Here is a 22,253-nt window from a genome sequence, read left to right as displayed (position 1 = left end):
CACCTCCACGCACTGAGTAGCTTTATTTGATTTAATTCATTAACCCTGGATTAACTTGGTTTTCTTTTAATTTGACGACCATAAATTTTAATGTGAGTAATCCCGTTGCTCATCGAGACACCCTCAGAATGTGAGGCGGTGCATCTAATCAGCAGCAGCGAAGATAATCCGCATCTCGAGGCGCTGCAGAGCCTCAAAAATGTTAAATTTTTATTAAAATAAGACTCGTTTTTAGTAGATTTTTCCAGTCAGCGCCGAAGTAAAGGAGCTCTTATATTTGGAGGAGCTGAAATAAAGGAATTTTTTTAGTTAGATGAAGTTAACTATAAAATAATACATATTTAGTCAGAGGGCTAAAAATGAAGCAGCATTATATAATAATATCTTTATCAATATAACTGTACAGAAACATTCGAAAGATGCTTAAAAGTGGCCAGTCGCTGATTACAGTACTTTTCATGACTTGTCCCGAGGGGCACTAAAACCAGGTCCCTCGACCGGATCTTTTCAAAACTGACGATAGTTTGAAATAGCTACTAGACTTCTTCCGGGTTCGATATGGTGCTAGACATTTCAATTCAGAACATACATTTATCCATATCTTTATCAAGTCTGTTCTTGAACGCGTTTATACTCTGAGCGTCAACGATGTAATCGGGGAGGCTGTTCCACATGTCGGTGATTCAAAGCGAGAAGAAATGTTGTTGCGTGGATGAGTTGCAACGCAGTTTTTTTAGTTTATAGCTGTGGCCCCTGGTGTTGGTTCTTGTTTTAAATTATAGTAATACTTCTATGACCTTGTATAAACCATGAGTATCTTTGTATATTTCAATGAGGTCCCCACGCCGACGTCGATAACTGAGGCCTGGAAGCTTCATAATCTTTAATCTATGTTCTCAGGTCTTGCCTTTCCAGCCTGGAATTATCCTTGTTGCACATCTTTGAATACTCTTTCCTAAATTTTTGTCATTTTCAAGTTTCGGTGACCACACGACGTTTCCAAACTCTAGACTCGGGCGTACGACGGCAACAAACAACTGCTTCATCGCTTCTGCATCTAGGAATTTGTATGACCGTCTGATTAGTCCAAGAAGTTTGTTGGATGTGTTAGCTTGCGTTTCAACATGCTTAGAAAATTGCAGCTTCTTGTCGACATAAGCTCCGAAATTTTTTCCACTCTAGACTTTTCAATCATTACTCTCTCGTTGCAACCATGTCTTCTCATACTGTAATCTTTATGTTCATTTTTGAATCTACTTGAATGTTTTTAAAGTCATTACTGTACATACTGATACTGGTCTCTTCATAGAACTGCAATTGAAACTGACTATAATTTGAGCACAGAATCTTACATTTTCCATGATACTTTTTACTGCTTTTTACTGCGTATATTCTTTATTGCTTTCTTAACTTCCTTCATTCCTTTTCTTACTAATTTTTCTAGGGTCTCTTTCTTTCCCCTAATTTAAGATATTATATAACTCACAAATTCCCTCCTTTTCTAATTTGTTTTTTTTTGTCAGCCTCTTTTCACTGTCCATCATCTCTTGCCTGCCTCCTCTTCCTCTTTCTCATTTCCTCATTTGTCCTTCGCCAGTTTTAGGAATGAGTCAGAATTAAGCTCTCCTCAAAGCTGCGTTTTTTTAAGTAGCGAGTTTTCTTGGCAGTCTCTCAATTCGGACCCCATTTACAGCTGCCACGATTTCTGGAACATCTTGTTTTTCCTCACCAGCAAAAACGGCAAGCTGTATTAACCGTTTTGATTTCTTTGCAGAATTGTCCTATATGGGGCCGTGCAGATTTTATTTGTATTTTGTAAACGAATAAAGTAAACATATTGATTACCTTGAAAATTATTCCTCATGAACTTAATAGAGATGTAATAAAGATATGATTTAAATCAGTTTCTGAAATTTGGTTTGCAGATAACATTGAGAATAGAGCCTGGGCTGAATTTACAACTAAGAGAACTGAACTTATCTTGAGAAATTTGTATTTATATTCAAGTCAAAAGTTAAAAATATAACGGATATAATGGCGGGCTGTTTTCCATCTATCATAGTTTTGTCATTACATGAGAACTGTTCAAAACTATTTTTTTACAACTACAAAAAGTTTTTCATCATATCAGCTTTGTAGCATTCATTTCTGCATAAAAAACAGGTTTAAGAGTTGCTGGAGTGTTGCTATAAGAGAAATATGCAATAATTTACGATGATAACGTAAGTTATCATCAGAAAGACAAGATTTGACATAAAAACTCCTGAAAATTGAAAGAAGTACGTGCAACATGATATATTTACAAAAACTACAATAGAATTTTTTTTAGTAATTAATCTCCTCTGATAAAAACATTTTCTCCTAATTCTGCTTGAAAGGAATGTAAAAAATTCTACATTTTGAAATTTTATTTCAAGTCTAATTTGGTTGGCTGTCTGAGCAAATCCTCGAGTTTGACGTAACTCCTTTGCGTGTGGGAGCCGCGAAGTGCAATCGATGAAAAAGCAGTCGGAACGCATTCCAAGTCCGGCATTCCAATGCTATGCAGGTATTGGATTCCATCGGGACCACGCCTCACCGCATGCAATATTTCAATGTGTTTTGGGTACCTATTATCGGGGACGTCATTCGCGTTTTCCTGCAATAGTTGAGAAATTGTGGGTACAAAAAATAGCTGAAATATTACAGAATATTAATTATTCTCCGCAATATTACAGGATTGCGCTCAAGTAATCGAGTAATTCTAAGTTTGCATTTCAAATTTCCAAGCGTTGAAGAATATGTCAAAGTTTCTTATAATAAAACTAAACTCGAATTATTTATTCGAATTTAGAATTGAGAAAACATTTGGTGCATTTAGAAAGCCAAAAAATTTTTTATCTTATACGGACAAAAGCTTTTAACAGTAAAATTAACTAACAAATGAACGAAAATTTTCGAGTCGATCTCATTGGAAATCGGCAGCCACTGCATGTGGCACTTAGTCCGACTGATAAAGTGAGGAATTAGAAATACTCGTGGAGGACGAGTGTGGCTGGCAATTTTGGGCTATTTTAGCCACTGCTGATTAGGGAGGTAGGCTGATTTAGGTTAATGATTCAGCTGATCTGCAGTGAACGATGATCCGGGTACCTGTATGTCGGGGTGTAATCAGGCATCAAATACGGCACTACAATCCTGATTCTCACTTCCAAAGAGTGATATACAGAATTTACTATAATTGTTCAAAGATATGAAGATAGAATTATATATATCATATAATACAGATGATGCTTTGCTACAACCTTTAAGGCGCAACGATTCGTTGGACGTTCGTCGCTTAAATTCGTGCCAAAATAACGGCGTTTTTGTATGGGCTGCGAAATTGGCCGCGGCTCACCGCCTGGGAAGAAAAGTTCCGTTTTTGCTGGTCATTGCCGGGGTATTGGCGAGCCCTGAAATGGAGTCTCCATACACCACGAGCTTCATCTTGCATGTAAAATGAATGCCATCCAAGTAGATTCTCTTGCCGAAACAAAAAACGAAGAGAATGTAGATTTTTTTTTTAAATTTTCTTGAACTAATGTGATTGGCAATAAATGTGAGATTGGATGAATGGCTTCATGGTTGTCGCGGTGAGTTAGTTATATCTTAGATTTTTAATTTGAAGGCGGACAAAGTTTTTCCATTGAATGCGTTTTTATCATGACGGTAAACAGATGATGTTTGTTATAGAATGGTTAAATTATTGTAAATCTGTGGAGTTTAATCTGAATGTTTTTCGATGTGTAATATGTGTTATCAGAAAATATTTGCTCATTAAGATAATTACACTATTGATTTCATCATTCATAACTTGCCAACATAAAATAGTGCGATGAGTTTAATGCCAATCAGCAGAATGAAGGACGACGTGTGCTCAGCTAGTAACGTTCTATGCGAAAGGCTTTAAATTGTGCATGAGCAGTGGATGGGAGCAAATTTATCTTCAGCGGTTCAACGAACTTTTAATTTGCTTATTGAACAAGCCGTGAAATCAGGGACGAAATGTTAATTTTAATATTTAGTGTATCATCATGAGAGGTAATTAAGGCTAGAGAAAATTGCATGGACTATTTCAATTTAATTCTAAAATATCATAAATTTTCCAAAAAAAAATCAATCAATTTTCTATTAATGGATTTTATTAACAAATTCCATTCGATATTCATCTAGATTTCATTCCATTTCAGGATACAATTTTACCCGATTCAGTAATATTCTAGCAAACAATAATCTAGTTGATTTCTCAAATCTCTCAAGTTGTTATGTTTATTTAAAGCTAGCAAACGTCATAGAAGATATGATGGCTTAAACGAGAGAACGAGATGGACATTAGCTACTACGAGCAAGCACGTAATGTGACTACTTAATCATTTTGATGAAGGATACTGTAATTTTAGTAACGTTAAATAAATTGGTATCCTCTAATTAGGGTAAATACATGTTTGAGCGACGTTTGTCAGGTAACTAGCTTTCAGTGTTCGTTCTGGTCCTCATTGTTATGAACGATATATTTTGTCTCAAATATCAAGTAAAATACTTATACCATACAGAAATTAATCCTTGCTATTTCATCCACGATGGCTGAATATAGGCTCTTGCGTGAATTTTCTGCAGGTGATTTGCATGTATTTTGTGTCTGGCAGGAGTATAATATTTTCTAGAAATCACATAATATTTTTTTAAAGAGATCATTCCTGCGGTAGTATCGTTATTGCAAAGGAAGCAACGCATACAGTATTATTTGACTCAGAGTGCATCTATTTATTTGATTATTTGAAACATTTTTCTTATAGCTAACATAGGGCTGGATTTTCTTGAGATAGTGACTCTTGGACATCTGTATAGATGATTAAAAACATGGCAACGTTGATTATACTCATTATAAAAATCCTTAATATTACCAATATACCGACGGGGAATTTCTAAAGAGACTAGCACCAAATTTTTTATCTTGCAAGGAAGCGCTAATCGATGGCCTGGGTCGCCGCTATCACAATGATGAATGGACCGGTCCGGGCACCGCGACATCGATCTGCCCGGTGACATTGAAAAGAGGAACGCTCATTAGGTCGTAACTACCGCACTAACTGCAGAGTAGCCCTGCCCTGAAATTGCTCAGTAGGTTTTAACTACCGCAATGACTGCAGAGCAACCCTGCCCTGAAGTTGATCAGTAGGTCGTAACTACCGTACTAACTGCAGAGCAACCCTGCCCTGAAGTTGATCAGTAGGTCGTAACTACCGTACTAACTGCAGAGCAGCCCTGCCCTGAAATTACTAACTTACTCCCAGCTCAACCAGATTTAAGAAGACCTATTTTGCTCAGGACGCCTATTGTGTCACACATGCAGAGCAGCTACAGATTACATGAACTCGTACTTTTCCATGGCATAAATGCTTAGTGGTGCCGGCAGAATTTTTAGGGTGCCGGTTGAACAGATAAAATGCTTCACGCAATTCTATTCATTCCTCAATTGAGGCAGCATTTTAGATATTGAAGGAAATGAATTAATATCCTAAAGAGACTAACGTTCAGTGAACTTGATGAAACGTTGATGCGTGGACAATGCATTCTAAGTTTGCTTCACTAGTGCTGCCTCTCAGAAGCGAAGTTGTGTGTCATTCTCGCCCTAGTATATACTATAGCTGCTCCAAGCCAGAGCTCCGATCAGAAAAAGTTTGCACGCACGGATGTAAAAAGTCGGCTAATGAGATGCTAGATACAAGTTTTCACTAACAGAGTATTAGGTTAAAGGTTTTTTTCATGCAGACATGAGGTACGGTATCTGATGAGAGGTTTTCTCGTCGAGATCTGGTACATGTGAAGGTATTTTGTGATGGCAGGGAGTATTGTATCCGCTGGGGATTTTCTAAACAGAAATCAGCTGCATGTGGAGGTATTTTAGAGCTCTTGTGAGGTATGGTATCAATCGAAGTCATGCTGTCTGTGGAGTGACTTTTTAATCCCACGTGAAGTTTCTACGGTAGGACCCAGTGTACTCGAGTATTTTTGAATTTTGTTTCGATGAATTGTATATTATCTTAATTTATCATAATAGTCGCATTTGTCTTACATAATCAATGGAGAATAATTAAGCAGGTACAATTGAAGCGGATATCTTGCATTTAAAACTCCAACTTATAGCTGTGCCAAGATTAGTTTTGTTATTACTTTAATTCTAGGATGTTGGTTCGTATAGAAATGAATTTATTCCTTTAGCTGAAGAAGACCTAGAATCGTCGCTGAGTCTCTTATCTTGTTACGAATTCACAATGATTTATTTTTAAACAAAGTTGACGAATCGTAAACGATAATAGTACTAATATTCCGATATTTTCGTACACATTAAAAACTGCAATATTGGCTATTCCTTTCTTTATTCCTTTCCAAGTACCGTACATTGGTCTGCTATATTCCAAGTGTTTCAAACGTCATAAGTGTCAATTAAGCCAGTGGGCCAATCTCGTATACAGATTTTTCATAGAATTTACCCTCATCACAACTTACATCTTCAGTACCTTGCGTGAGCATTTCTTGTACATAATAATGAAAAACAACTCATGTCATATCCATTATTAAATTTTTTATTTATTTACAGAATACTTTATGATTCATAGATGAGTCTGACCTTTAATTGCTCCCTTCTGTTTCACTTCTTTTTCCTTTTACCTGAGGCTCTCTCAACTTACATGCTCTTCGCCTTGCTAAAGTAATTTTCTGTTACACTCACTCGTCCTAAATGCACCCACTACTCTCTATGTGTACAAGCTGTGAACATTCCTTGCTTATTCGCTTGCTCTTATTAGCCCCAGATCCTCATTGTGTGTGACGCGTATTGGCCGCGGGGTTTACATTTGTCCTCAGCATTAGTCCCGTTAAGGAGGCCGCGACGACCTAGAATGGCATCACTGATGACAACAAATGCCAAAGGCCAGTCGATAAAAGGGCGTGACACTCACCCTCTCCTCCTTCCCTCATCATCTGCACAGATGATAATGATGTCGCTGTTCCGGGCCATGATGTACACCAGAGAAACACGGTTTACTGGCTCGGCAATGAGGTGGATCAATGATGAGTGGTTAATGATATATTTTGATGATAATCTGTTCTCGCGCTAAGGCAATGATGTGCAGTGCTGGGGCAAGATATATTTTCAAAGATAATTTGTTCTCGGTTGCAGTCAACAATGCAAATCAGTGATACGCACTCATTTAGTTTGGTAATGATTCAACTAGATGATAAACGAAATCGATTTCACATTAAATCAGAATACGATTTACCGCAGAGTTTTGTCACAATAATTCTAACATAAAATTATATCCAACTGATCCATTTTAATTCTGAATTAAATCACCGTCAATATTCAGTGCGAATCATGGCTCCTCTTGATCCAAGAGGTGATGCTACAGTTCGGACGTCGCTGTTATTCAGGCGCCACCGATTATCGATTCGCTGTTATTCAGGCGCCGCAGATTATCGAGTCGCTGTTATTCAGGCGCCGCAGATTATCGAGTCGCTGTTATTCAGGCGCCGCAGATTATCGAGTCGCTGTTATTCAGGCGCCACCGATTATCGAGTCGCTGTTATTCAGGCGCTACTGATTAACGAGCCGCTGTTATTCAGGCGCCGCCGATTATCGAGTCGCTGTTATTCAGGCGCCGCCGATTACCAAGCCACTATTCAGGCGACACCAATTAACTATTAAGTCGCTATTATTCAGGCGACGCCGACGCCGCTGTTTGGCTCGTGACATCAATTTGGTTAGATAAGCGAAAGCTGCAGTGCGCATAATTGACGCTGATATTAAACGTCGGCTTACGAATTGGGAGTTTTTGTAAATTTCAATATAAACTGATATATTATATTTATTATGTGAAAATTTTGGTGCGATAAATTAGGTATACGTTTGACATTTTTTGGTTTTCTTCTGTTAATCAATTTTTTGTCACTGATACAGCTGATGTGGCAGTGTACATGGTGAAACATATTGCGGCGTTGTGAAATGATGACACACAACACATAATTACAGCTGGGATTGAGAGGTATTAACGATTAATTGGCGCTTAACTAACACTATTCTGATTGCGAGTTCTCATTTTTCAGGCAAAGAGGACGGTGTTGGTAATTTTCGGCCTTGGTGGGTGATGTACATTTACGAAACATTCTCCGTCCGAAACATAATCCGTCCGTACTAGCCAGAGTATTCATAGTTCACTTCAGGAACATAGTTGCGATAGTCTTTCTTCCTTGTTTCTCAGGATGGATGCAGGTCTCTATTTCCATCAAGAACACAAGTAGGGGCGGCTCTAAATAGAGGACGTGCTGTTCCTGAACACCAATTGGGTTGGTAATGAGCCATGCATCTCGGTGATATATTCCCTTCGCAAACACCACGCACGTTCGCTTCAGTTTTGCGATATGCAGGAAATGTAGGCGCGAGGTCTGGTTCAGTTTTGCGATATGCACTATTTTAGGTGCGATGCATGGTTTACTTATACAAAACTTGAGTCGGCCTTGCAATATCTATGGTTTTATTTTATGACACGGATGGTTCGTACGTGAGGCTAAATGATACAATACCAAGAAGTGGTATCTTACTTTTCCGTTCCTATATTATTGTTGCTTTCCTCAAATCATCCAGCACCGTTCTCGCGTCCTGCATCTAATTTTCGTTGATATTTCATAAAACATTTCTAAATATTAATTCTTTATATAGCATTGTCTTCCTGGTTTTTAATTTTAACTTCTAAATTCCCCCCTCTCCCTGTCCACCTCTTCGACACTCATCTCATTGCCTCACGAGACATCCGCAACAGACGCGCCTCTGACACGCACAGCTTATACCTAACAACATAATATACGATAATATCTCATAAATTAAGTAACTTAAAAATATTTTGAATGTCAATCTTTCAACTGTGAAACTTTGGATTTCAGAGAAAAGTATTTGTTGAGGGTATTTCTTTACATTTCAGATAACTTTTGCAAGAAAATTCCGCGCTCCCGCCCAATCTTTTGCTTGTTTGATGGAAAAGAAAGCGTCGAAGTGCAGCGATCCGATGTGCGCAAGTGCTATGAGAACGAAAGTACTGCTCAATGGAGCCTCAGAAAACTGCTCACGAATTCCCATAGTACGGGACAAGTGGGACTCATTTCCGGGACACTTGGCCCGAAACTCTAAAATATTCTCTGACCGGACTTGGCAACAGGGAACAAACCTCTGCGGAGTTGTGAACATTTCTTAGCAAACGACAGAGGTTGTGCTACCAACGGCCACGTTGATGTTCTTGCACGCTCTACAGGCAGTCTCGGTGTTGCTCAATAAATCTTGAAGAGTTCACGGTAAATTCTCTTGCGCTCACTGTAATTTCTGCAAGTGCTGAAATAAATCTTTCGTGGATCCCAATAAATTCTTTTGCGGTCACCATCATTTTTACTTGAGTCTCTGCAAATCTTTTCAGAATATCCATAAATTCCATACTCCTGCGTATTTGAGACTAAATGAGTATCTTTGGGTTTTATTTGTGTTTTTATCTCAATATCCGTGAAAGAATACTTCTACCAACTATTCGGACGATGTAGAAAATTGTTGTGTCTCTTTTCAAAGGCCTCACCAAGTACCTATATAAGATTAATGTATTTTACATGGTTACTTTCTTTGTCTTCACTGCGGGTTTGTCAAAAATCAAATGAAAGCTCTAAAAAGTTCTCTAAGGAGTCTCCTAGCTTTTTCTTTCCTCACAAATTTATGAGGAATTATCAAATTTTCCTGAATTACTTTCATCTCGACATCTATTTTGGCAAAATTAAAATAATTTGTCTCCTAATTATCAAAATGATCAGAGAATGATGCATAAACGCGAAATTATTTCTTACCTCATTCATTATATATATTAGCATCAAGATTAAAAATGTTAATTGGACTAAATTTCATAGTTTGTTCGACTTTTGACGGCATTGTAGGGACATTCAATGTGCACGTTGTTATAATTATCAAACAAACAACATTTTCTTCGATTTTTCTAAAATATCAAACCATTTGCAAGCCATCCGAACTATTTCTAAATAGAATTTTTTACTTATTTCTAAATTGAATTAACTGTAACCCTATTTCAGACTTGTCTCCAATGTATGGGGTAAGACCTTGAATAGCTCCCAATTGTTCATCTAATTTTGTTATGTATTTTCTTGTATATTGTACCTAATATTAACATTATCTTAACTTTTATTGTGCCATAAGTTTTATTTTATTTCATTAATTTTTCTGGTACAACCTCCGTACATAGTCAAGTACACTTTCCTCACTAGCGCTTATCTCATTAAATTTTCATCTAAATCTCCCATTGACTTTGCTTATAGCGGTGCCAAACAACGCACTGATGTAGCATTCTTGATGCTTTTTAGTAAGGTTGGAACGAACGCAAGTTTAACTGCCGGCACAGCATTGGCGATCAGGGCTGGAGTGGCACCGAACCATGGCACCTCATGCGCCCAAAACCAAACCGTACTATGGAGGAATTGGATGATTTGCGGACAAAAAATTTGTGCTAATTGCACATCATGAATGCATAAACACTCATTTTAAGTGAAAAATTAATCATTGAGAATAACTTTAATAGATCAAATATTCGATTGTAAATGCAGTGATCGTTTTTTAAATCAATTGTTGTTTAAGGAATTCTTAATTTCCGATAGCTATTTGAGAAATAATTTATTGTCGTGCAAAAATTAGGACAGATAAGGCATTTTAGGGACACGTCAATCACACAATAAAACTAATCAATTAATTTATTTCTTTATTCAAACTTGTAAGTAACAAACACAACAATAACACGGTAAGATACAAGAATAACAGCAGCAAAATTGTTATTGAAAATAATACTGAAGGTGTCGCTTTTACGAATTGAATCGGCTCAGGCCATGTCAAGAAAAATCTCTCAATGCTCGTTTAACAAAAATAATGACAATTCTATTATAGAAATATTGCTTGGTGTATGCGACAATTTAAAATACATTATGTAATTTTTAAGTAAATTTTTAAATTGTGCGTATGCCAGCAGCGTAGAAGCAACTACCATCTGAGAGCGAGGATATACTCTCCATTTATTTAGATTCAGAACAAAATATTATGTTATTTCGATAATATAAGGTTCTATGTGAAAAAATTTTTATATTGGTAGGCTTCATGATGAATCTATGATCTGATATTTAACGCGTGTTCTTTATGACTTATTCGAGCTCATTGAGGAATATCGTCTTATTTTTTATTGCTCCAGAATTATTTAATAAGGTGATCATCAAAAATTGTTTGGTAATAGTTTATGAAGTTAGTTATCATATTAGTTATCATATGAAAAGAAGAATTATTTCAGACTGAATTTTAGTTTATCTTCTCTGGAGACGTGTTTTTTTATTCTAAAATTTTCTGGATAATAATAAATTGAAATATATCAGTGATATTAGCCTAATAGTTCGATTTTTTTATTTCATCTTATGTTGACTTACACATTCTTCCAAGCTCTTTTCACGTGTTATTTATATTTGCAGAAAATCAGTATGTTTCTCGTTGTGAATAAACTTGAATTCGCCAGATGGAATGTCCTGTAAAAATGTTAAAGATACTTGAACACTCACTGGGTTTTAAATTCTACGAAAAGAATTTAATTTTGCAGCTTAGAAGCTTCTCAGAAAATAATTTAAAAACTGAGGTGCAAGAATGCTACTAACGCCTTAACTCTACCATTAACTCAAAAGCATAAAGCCTTACTACTAGAAGTGCTCAAACAACTGTGATTCGCAGAATAATGTTCATCTACTGCTCAGCCTCACAGCTAAGAGACGATGAATCTACCCAATCTCATTTGAAGTAGATGATGCATATACACAGCCTCAAGTCTTCGAGATCATGAATCTACCCAGCATCACGTCTACGGGATCAAAAATCTTCCCAGCCTCAAGTCTACGCAGTAGTGAATCTACCCAGCCATGCGTAAAGTTCAAGCTAGGTTAATCTACCCAGCTTCATGTCTACGCGACGATGAATCTGCCCAGCCTCACGTCTACGCGACCATGAATCTACGTCAAAAATACCTGCTCAATTATTCTCATAAGGAATTTTCGCCCTGGTTTTGACGGTCATTGGATCTTAATAAAAAAATCATTGTTCTTCAAGCGAGAAGCTTGAATTAAATTCGGTAACTGTTTTACCGAAAAATGAATGTTCAAACATAAGCTGGTTTCTTCGAAGCGCAAAGAGTAAATGTATTCTGTTTTTAAAATGTAGCACAAATATTCAAATGAATTAAAGCATAGCAAATATTTATTGCCACAACCCCACAAACTGTAGCTATAAAGCTGCCTCAATTAAAATTACTTTCTCTTCAAAGTGAGGAGAAGAAGGTGTCTCTCGTACTTTTGGTGACCTATAAAATATCAATTAAAAATTCTGAAGCTCGAGGTATCTTTCTATTGTTTTCTATGGTGATATTAAAATTATTAAAAGTTCATTGAAAATTTGAGTTGAAATAAATTCGTCAGTTTAGTTATATTTTCATGTAAAATGGTAGATATATTTTAATGGTAGATATTCAGACGTTTGCCGGAGCTGGTGCCACTGTCGAGTCTCAATAATGAGACAAACCCGAGCCTGCATTCTCACCAGAGAAACACTTCGAAACATTTACGACAATCTCTTCAAAATGCATGCATAGCATCGTACAAATTTGCAAAAAGTTTCTAACATTGTATTTAAAAAATAATTTGTTTCTATTAGCTCTCATCGCACGAGGATTACCTACAGCACTACTCGTATTGCACGCAGAATAACTACAGCACTGCTCGTATTGCACGCCAAATAACTACAGCACTGCTCGTATTGCACGCAGAATAACTACAGCACTGCTCGTATTGCGCGCAGAATAACTACAGCACTGCTCGTATTGCGCGCAGAATAACTACAGCACTGCTCGTATTGTACGCAGAATAACTACAGCACTGCTCGTATTGCGCGCAGAAGGCTAGCGAGTGGCGGTGTGCTGGAGTAAACAATTTTAGGCATCGTTTAAAAATGTGTTAATTCGATTCACGTGTACCGAACACTGCACCAAAATATGGCGATAAAATTAAATCTGAAGAAGCCCTTCTGAAATTTATAAATGATTATGCGCTGCAGAGTTATATGATTAATTGGAACAAGGATCTTGAGTTTCCAGTAATGCTGAACGAAGGGTATAATTTGTTCAATTGAGATACTGAAGGAAAATATTCAAATTTAACTCAATGAATTCGAACTTGAAATTGGAGTGTATACCGAAAACTACGTGCAATTTAAGCTGAATATGTAACACTTACAGATGCGTGATAAGTTCCCCCATACAGTGTACAGAAATTGCACAATTTTTTTTACATTTGCGCAATACGGTTTTACTTTACGACCGGAGTCCGTGCGTTGAAGCATACTAAGGAAGGCCATCAAGCTCCCCGAGATTTACATTTGTGCATGCATTAATATAGTCAAACTTTATTTCCATACTAAACAACAGCTTTCACAGAAGTGGCCAGAATATCAGTTAGCAACACACAACAAGCTATTGTTCTACAGCTACAGCGTCTAATGCTCGCATCCAGTTGTGAGGTTCTATAATTAATTCATCTATTGTGCCCAACATGATCCCTTATGTTTTAGATTAAAAATAGATGTCAACATTAAACAGAAACAGAAGATTTAGCTTACCCTGGGGGCAGACACCCACAACACTCGTACTAGTCATACAAATTCATTAATAACATTGAATACAAAATACGTTACTAATAAACGTAATCTTCTGCTCTAATCAATTACAATATGCTCCACGTCAAATAGGGGTAGATTGGATTGAAATCGAACTTTAAAATTATCTAAGCGTGTTATTTGAAAGATTATTTTTTCTGCAACATTAGCCCATTGTATGCTTATATACTTGTGATATCAATAATTCTTATTATAATTACCTTCGAATGAATACATTTATTGGTTATTCATTAAACATGTGCATGGAGATAACGAAGCTAATGCTAATTCAATTGCGAAGCTAACCGATAGGAGTTGAATAACTAAACATCGTTTCTAATAAAAAGGAACTATGCGAAGTGTGCGCTAGAATCGCCTGAGTAATTTCGTACTAATTTAACTAAACTACCGTGCCTAGGAGCTTATGTGTTTCAGTTTATCTACAACAAAACTGACGTCGATGCATTACAACATTTTAATTTTATTAAAATTTTCTTGTGCTATTTGCTTGCTAATAATTTTTATTTATATTTTAATATGCCTGCAAAATTTGAACCAGGTTTGCGCTCCGTTGTTCAATGTTAAGAGGCTCTTTTCACTTCACTTGATTCACACTGGCTACCAAATTTGGAGTTCAAGTTTTCCTTGTATATCATCGCTATTCCTGTTTATTTTTGACGGTAAATCAGCTTCTCGATCTTCTTATTTCCAGCTTATATAATCGGTAATCAAGCTTTTGTGTGTATCCAATTTTTTCTGCATTTCTGTTTTACATCTTTATCGGGAAAAAATAATTAAATTAAATGACTATAACCTGAGGAAAACACTTTCCAGTCAAGGCTTCGCCAACTACCGCTGTTCGATTTTAAGCTCCATGATGTCGTTTAGCAAATTATTTAGTTCAAAATTTATTAACCTTCCATTCACATTTCGGTGGAAATCAATTTATCGTTCGTGGATTCATATTTAGTAAACTGACATTTTATTTTTATCTTCCATCTTTAGTCAGTCGCTACATCAATTTTTGAAGGCTGTGTTGAACGTTTCCAGTCTCTACTGCTTCTCACGCCTGATCATCCTTAAGAGGACCTTTCACCCCAAAATCTATTTTCTATATTTAGCGAAGGATCGTTTCCAAACTTGGTACACACATGTAAAACAGAATTCTAAGACTTTTTTGTTCATGTGAATTTTTCGAAAAAAATGAAATAAAACGTGAAATTCATAGAAAACGGGCAAAAGGGGGTACTCAAAAAAGTTATAACTGTTGCAAATCACATGCTACAACATTGAAACGCGTATCATTCGATGCGTAAAGCAATTATCTAACGATTCCCGGGCCATTTTTTCAATTTTTTCTTGGTTCTCTTTTTATGACGATTTTTCTGAAAAAAATTGAATTTTTCGAAATTTACCCATATTTCCCCCACTTTTTTCAAAATATTTTCAAAACTATAACGAAATCGAAAAAAGTGGCCCGTAAATCTCTAGATATTTTAATTGCGAATCGAATGGTGTATGTCTCATCGCTGTAGCTTTAAAACTCGAGGAGTTATACAGTTTTCCGTGACCATAATTGTGAATGTATATTACAGCCCGACAAAGTCGCGGGAGCATCTGCATAGCACTAAATGTAGCAAGGATACGAAACTAAACGTTGCTGGAGCTCGATTCCACTCGAGGATGCTAGGAGCAAGTGCTAGCGCACCACTCCGTAGCTGTCTGCGGGGTAACTGAGGTGCACTTCGTGTAGACGCTCTATTTCAAGTGTTTGGTAGCTAATTACTTTCATAGGGATTTGTTAAAGAACCCCGCACCCGCCCCCCTTTTGGGATCTGCACTGAACGCATAGCTCAACGTACAGAGATGGTCTTGGTACCGTTGAATGCGTCAGAAAAGCAGCTTTAAGATGAGTATAGTAACTGGAGATTGGCATAATTGGCCGCTTTACGTCAGACGATTTACTTTATAGTGAAAGGCCGTGTAATTACTCCCTTGACTTTACTGAAGGGGGCCGGGCACCCGCCCTCCTTTTGGGATCTGTAGTGAATGCATAAATCAACGTACCGAGATGGTTTTGGTACCGTTGGATAGCTCAGAATGTTAACTTTAAGATGAGACTAAAAACTGGAAAACGCTAAAATCCAAAATTTTGCCGTGAAAGGTCCCCTTAAGCGGTGAAAGTCGTTTTTTCCTCCAACTTTGGGATATAGCGACTTGTGTCTAAAGTCACTACCTCTTCCTACGCCTGATTCTGAACCTTGGGAAGTCTTCCTCTCCGTTCACTTCAGGAGGTTGTGACTGAGATCTTCTTCCGTCCGCTGAGTTGTTCTTGGCGCCGCCAGCAGGTTCCCGGTCCGGGGTGTAGGCGCGACGCACGACGTTGCCTCGGAATGTGCGACCGGGCATGTGGTCCCGGTACACTAAAGGGTTCAGCATCTCCCTGGCCGGTGAAAGGGGTAATTGTGAGATTATATGTTCTAAAAAAGAATGTTTATAGTGAATTACAACGTACTGTGGTTTTAAAGAGTACTCCTCAAGGCTATGCTTGGTGATGTTTACTGTTTAACCGGGGCCGATGTACGACACGCTGAAGAACAATTTGGACAATTTAGAAAAATTTCGAAAGAAATTCCTAAAGGAATTCGCTCTGCAAAAGGTCTAAAGCAAAAGAAAAAAGCTACAAATGAACATTTTTCCTAGCATATCAATCCACCTATATCTTTATCTATTATTGCAATTCCACCATTTCACCTCACCTTGTCATCTGATTAAATTATCGCAGGACTGGTAAGAAGTCACAATATTTATACAATTTTTCTTTATTTTCATTAATCAGAAACAATCTCTATTGATTTAGGCGGGTGATTTTAGGTGTTTTTTAGGTAGCTAAAAGCCGTTAGCATCAATAAGCTGACTGTTAAACAAGGCCAGTAAAATATTCGATAGCAAGCGAAAAAGCAACCGGCGTGGATGACTCATCTATAGGAGTGCTGCTTTTATATATTCTCGAGTGTAGGAAACTTTTAGTATTAGTACGATTTAATATCAACTAAGTACAGCAAGTAGCAAAGCCTTATGTTTGCAGGAGCGTGATGAGTGGAACGCTGTGATTTTGTAAAATATGAAAACAAAAATGATAAGCAAGCAGGAAAGCAAATAATGCAGAAGATGATAAAGTTGAGAAATGATTACATTTGAAACGGTACCGGGAATCAAATAGATGAATAACGATTTATAATTTGGCAGAAGCAGAATTTCATAGAATACATGAAAATAGTCGAAGTTGTGTGCCAAGAACTCATTTCGTAACTCAACTATTTTGTGCAACGCATTGCTGAAATTTCTGAAACTGGAATTCAAAGTTTCTTCTTCAACGGGATAACACTTGTGCAGTTCGCAACTTGAATTCAAATTAATTTCTTAAATAGAGAATTGCATTTATAATGACATAAGAGATCATCGTTTTTTTCGGATTTTTTCTTGACTCTCCTTAGAATTTTACTTAGCATTAACTTATTTCTGTACATCAGTAACAAATTTAATAATCCAGCTGACTTCTTTGAATTAGCTAAAAAGGAAGAACCTAATGCCTAAGAAGCGGTGCTCTGGAACATGGCGCTGCGATTGAATAATAGCCTGTGACACTCTACATGGTTCAAGTGATACCGGAAACATTGTGAGTTACGGTTTGAGTTAAACCGTAAGTCTAACAACATTTTATCGACCATGTTTAGGGTAAATCATTGTTTTCGATCGATACGATGAAGATTTAATTCATGCGTGAAATTAGAATTCTAATGGCAAATAAACAAGATTTCCGTGTTGAGTTCACAGCTTTGTGGTTGAAATGTAGAATGTCAACCATACGCACCCGTCCGACGACTGTTGGTTCTGTCCGGAACTGCGGGGCCTATGAAAAATGCTTCTCAACAAAAGGAAGTTGACAGGAATTTTGAGGAGAAATTTTGGAAGAAGATAAAGAGGAATTTTGCATTTGAAAGGCCTCGGAATATTTTTATTATTATTTGATAATCAATAATTCTAACTGGGCTGCAGATTGATTTTGGGTTTCTATAATTATAAACTTTTGATTGTTAGTGCTAAGTTATTAGAATAAACTTGACGAATAGTTTTATTTTAATACATTTATAAGAAACAGGATTCTCAAATTAAAATAATCATTCATGAAACAATATAATTCAATGAATGTGCTTACCGAGGACTCTCACAATTAATACTATCATTCATCAAATTATGTCCTTCACGAGCTAACCTCTTTTTAATCTATGCTCAGGCCATTTTTAAGGGCATTATTACTTAAATAGATAATATTATTGGCTCATTTGGAAACCAAGATAGTTATGAACAAACTACAAAAAAATGTATTGCTATGAAAGTCAAGTATTCATCTCCAAGAAATACTTACTCTTCCTGCTCTTCATTTTTCTTTTTATTGCGACTCGCATCGTCTTCCTCATCGTCGTCCGTGCATCGTCTGAAGCGTCGATTGTGCTTGTCATCGTCTTCGGCTTCTCGTCGGGCCTCGTCTACCGAAAAATTCAAATGAAAAAAGATCAAGTGAAATTACGTGGAAAGCACTTGAATTTGAAGTAACGGAAAGAAACTAAGAATGATAAAAATAAAAATTGAAATGACAAATCATAAGCAACTGCCGAGTATTTCATGACGAAATGCTAAGCACACATGAAATCGGAGCAACTACACAGTATTTTTTCGAGATTTTATGTGACAAAAAGGGCAAAATTCAGTCAAAAGTTATTCGAATAACAAATTTCTGGTTGACATAAGTACACAAAAGTGAGCAAGAAAGTGAAAGAAGAAAGTAATACAGCATGAAAAAATATTGAAGGAGAATGGAATAATGGTAATCATAGATTATGAATATTCCATTTCCAGAATTATTAACTTCGGAGAATTACTTCAATAATCCCCTCCAAAAAAACATCCTCGGGTAAAAGGCGTCAAGACATTCGCTGAGTGACCTCTGAACAGAAATATAAGTATTTTTATTGCACCGAATTCAAGACTTTGAGTATTTCTCTTCTCTGTTATATTAGCAGATGAGACTTGAGCTGGACTTGGACAGAGAGCTCATCCAACTGAAAATTATGGAAGTCCAAATAAAAGTTTTAGTCCAGCAGTTCTTCTTTGTGAAGAAAAATATGAGCTTTAGTCAGACGAATTCAGGTTTTTTTAGCTAGCTCACCTTTAGCTTAAATTTTTGGAACAGAGTCCCAGTATTCTGAGATGTAATTTGAATGTTTTTAGTTCGTATATCATTTGCAATAGGTAATCATTAATTTGCTTCATAGGAAATTCTAATGTTTAAAATTCGGAGAATTTCGTGGGTGTATTTAAGTGGATTAAAATGCATTAATTTTATATAGGTTTTATACTAATTCGTTACTTGCTTGAATTGATTATGCCAATGAAAAAATGTTCCCATATGTTAGGTTTTTAAAATATCATTATATCTATTATGTTTTTTTATATTTTAATAACAGACGCGACGACTTCTTGTACCAAAATTTTATCACAGGCAGAATAGCAGAAGAAGCTTCAGAATTCTACTAAATGCGTTCAATTAATATGTACGCGATGTTCATGTAATATTATAAGAATAAGTAAATTTTTTTAAATAATCCGTCCGTATGTGTTTTTTAACTGACAGTGAGGATACAATCTTTGCAAAAAGGATATTAAAGTTAAGAACTATTATCCAATAAGGATTCTAAATTTAGTGCTGCACTCAAAATATCTTCTCACCGAAGTAATACATAAGGCAGTACAAAAATCCTTCCTCTTCGCCCTGGTCGCCCTCCTTGCGCTGGCGCGCGTGTGGCTGTTTCCTGTGTGGTCGCCCGCTCATCTCTGCACACTGTCACGGACCTGCACGCACCTGCCTTAATACAGCGGATTCCGTGCTCCACGAAGCTGTATTCTTACAGCGAATTCCGTGCTCCACGCAGCTGTCTTAATATAGCAAATTCCGTGAGAGAACAATAATTATCTTTTATCAAAGTTGGTTTTTACCGAAGTTGTTCCGAGCGCAGGGATTTATTACATTTGTTTAGAGATGGCAGAGGTTCTGGCTAATTTTATTCCGCAATTGCTCTTTTGCGCTGGATTTTTTTAATTGAAAATTTCCAATAGAAATTCATATACAATGAATATTCCCAACGCGAGGCATTTCATTCATTGGGTGAGTTGAAAGTGCTGATTAAGATTTGATTGGCTTTCAAAGACAACGTTCAAAATTCGTCGGATTTTTCAGGATTCCGCGCATTTAAATCACTGAATGCCAGATCTCCTACAATATCTAAATCACTCTAGTAGATTATTTTACTTATTCATATCTACTTTATTGTCAAGAATTCCGTACAACACAGCATGCTCAGTGTTCTATTTCAATTCGACGGGCATTCAAGAGGTCTTCTTCCCAGGCTCATACTTCATATACATTTCCAGGCAAAACTTTGCACAATAAAATTGTTTAAAGATTTTATTAGCTGTCAGCTATTCATTGCTTGGATCAGAGAGTGCACCTCGGCAGAATTAACATCTGATTGTATTACAAAAATATGAACGGTTTTAAAAACTCGATTGTGATTCATATGACTGACAGAAATAAAACTCTTCATTTGTTAGATGATCACGACTTGAGATTGCTATAAAACACACATTAAAATATTTTTGTGTATCAAAATCACAATTGGTCTTGTGTATCCCGAATTACACGTGGTTACTCGTAAGTAAAATCACTTTTAACCTGATATCTCTATCTCTTTGTATGAATTCTGGCGTAGTTATCTTGAAAAACGTTCCTGTTCGCCTATTTTTTCAAAGGCTCGTACATTGGTTCCAGCTTCATCTTAGCACTTCACGCAAGGCTTCATGTGAATCAATTCAGCTTTTATCAGAAGGCACCGTTGTTGTACTGAAGACTTGAAATCATTCAAATCTTATCAAGGCTTTCAAAAAACCCATGCAGAGTAAAGAGAGAGTGAAGTAACACCATAGACAGAAAACTAATTTTTGAACATCATTTATTCCTTCAATAAGAGCATTTTGTATGGATAGCGACAAACAATTTTCTATATATCAGTTCAAAATGCTGCCACACTGCCTGCTAAACGACATCATTTTAAAATACTGGTCATTTGAGGCAGCAAGTCTCGATGTCGTCGATCTACGTGCTAGGGTAACGGGTGGTAAATGCAAGCAATATCACTATAGTTACAAGCGTACGCGAAATCTCTACAAACTCTCTACTTCTGATGTAATCACGACATTTAAAAGTTTTAGCAAATATGTGTTTTCCATGTTATTTGTACAGGATGCGATGCAACGATATTTCGAGGAGTATTAAGATAGGGACGGAAAGAGCAGTATGTTTGCGTCCTGTTCATCTAAGTACAAGATTTTATTCGATACAAATCACGAGCCAAGTTTTTAGTGCATCAGTAACAGTATCGAGAAAACATGGTTGCCACTGAACTTACCAAAAAACTAACAACCTATCGCAGGGCATCCTCGATTCAAAGTTTCATTGCACTGTTTCAATCTTTCTCTTCTTTATTCAAATTTTCTGTGGGAAAACTTTCCTCTTCATTTACATTCTACCTTCATTTTCATTGAGATTTAATCTTTCTTTTTCAATATTTCACCGACGAACCATTACGAGAAAGACGAACCACAATATTTCACCGATTTTTTCTTAAATATTGTGATATTTCTAATTGTATGCGCATTAATTGAAATCAGATATTTTTGCAGCCTTGAGGGTTTTGGAATGTTGACATTTCCATAACTTCACCGGTCTACTTTCGGGCATCGAAAGAGAATATCAAATTCCATATTAGCAGGACTTTTCAACATTTTCGAACTCTTCTTTGAACTAAATGGAATTTCTCACATTTTCTTCGTGCACCAATCAATTTCGGCAATGAGGATCATTATGTTATTGAATTGAATAAGTGCATCATACACTAAACTTTTCCCGCAAATTTTACAATAACTTTACATGAATTTAATGTTACTCACGAAGTATAGGCACGGAAAAATTTAATCTCAACTTTCAGTTTAAGATTTCACTTTTCATTTATTTACGATAAATACTTTCTCAGCCATGATGCTATTTGATGCAATTTATATAACATCGGAAATAGGAGTTTAAGATAGAATTTTCTTCAAAAAAATAAGCTCCACAAAATTTAATATGTATAAAGGTCGCCGATTAAAAATTTCTGCCGTTTGAGGAGTCTTAAAACTCCGTTTTCTTTTGACGAAAATTTGTGAAATAAAATATTTTTCCGCATCCACCTGAAGAACAAAGAAATTAACACATCAACATCACAAGAAAAAGTGATGGGTTATAGATGTATTAATCCATCAGTGAAATGGAGTATAGAATTAAAATAAAACTTGCGCTTAAAAA

The 22,253-nt window shown here is 36.5% G+C and overlaps 1 protein-coding gene across 1 annotated transcript; it reads right to left on the bottom strand.

Annotated features, from left to right (window-relative positions):
• Nucleotides 1-15,916: 15,916 nt before the first annotated feature.
• On the bottom strand, nucleotides 15,917-19,746 carry LOC125178397. The gene is made up of 3 exons (XM_047882044.1): nucleotides 19,583-19,746; nucleotides 18,222-18,342; nucleotides 15,917-16,235 (listed from the first exon to the last, which is right to left on the bottom strand). The coding sequence occupies exons 1-3, from the start codon at nucleotides 19,683-19,685 to the stop codon at nucleotides 16,025-16,027; spliced, it is 435 nt and encodes a 144-aa protein (XP_047738000.1). The 5' UTR covers nucleotides 19,686-19,746; the 3' UTR covers nucleotides 15,917-16,024.
• Between the last annotated feature and the right edge of the window lie 2,507 nt (nucleotides 19,747-22,253).

Source organism: Hyalella azteca, unplaced genomic scaffold (genome assembly GCF_000764305.2).
Source record: "Hyalella azteca isolate HAZT.00-mixed unplaced genomic scaffold, Hazt_2.0.2 contig1289, whole genome shotgun sequence".
NCBI lineage: Eukaryota > Metazoa > Arthropoda > Malacostraca > Amphipoda > Hyalellidae > Hyalella > Hyalella azteca.
This window is presented reverse-complemented; position numbering and strand designations above follow the sequence as displayed.